The following is a 203-nucleotide window of genomic DNA, read 5'->3' as shown; positions in this document are numbered from 1 at the left end:
TATCCCTCCCTGTCGACCTGTTCCCCTCCGCACCCACCTTCTTCGCCCCGGCAGCCAGGGCGCGGCCGGCGACGTTCGTGGCGTCCGTCAGCTGCTGCCGAACCTCCACCAGGGACCGCTCACCTGTAGAAGGAAGAGGGGGGGGGGCGTTAAGATAAGGTTCAGGCGAATCTTTCTGAAGGATCTGCGTGTGAAAGATAAGT

At 62.1% G+C, this 203-nt stretch overlaps 1 protein-coding gene across 1 annotated transcript in view; it reads right to left on the bottom strand.

Moving 5' to 3' along the window:
• The window catches only part of LOC119586528 (XK-related protein 6-like), a gene marked incomplete in the record, with an annotated part of 12684 nt that overhangs the window by 10911 nt on the left and 1570 nt on the right, over positions 1-203 (bottom strand). Inside the window, 1 exon segment of the mRNA XM_037935282.1 lies at positions 38-123. Within this exon segment, the coding sequence (XP_037791210.1) occupies positions 38-123 (86 nt within the window).

Source organism: Penaeus monodon, chromosome 21, assembly GCF_015228065.2.
Source record: "Penaeus monodon isolate SGIC_2016 chromosome 21, NSTDA_Pmon_1, whole genome shotgun sequence".
NCBI classification, from domain to species: Eukaryota; Metazoa; Arthropoda; class Malacostraca; order Decapoda; family Penaeidae; genus Penaeus; species Penaeus monodon.
This window is presented reverse-complemented; position numbering and strand designations above follow the sequence as displayed.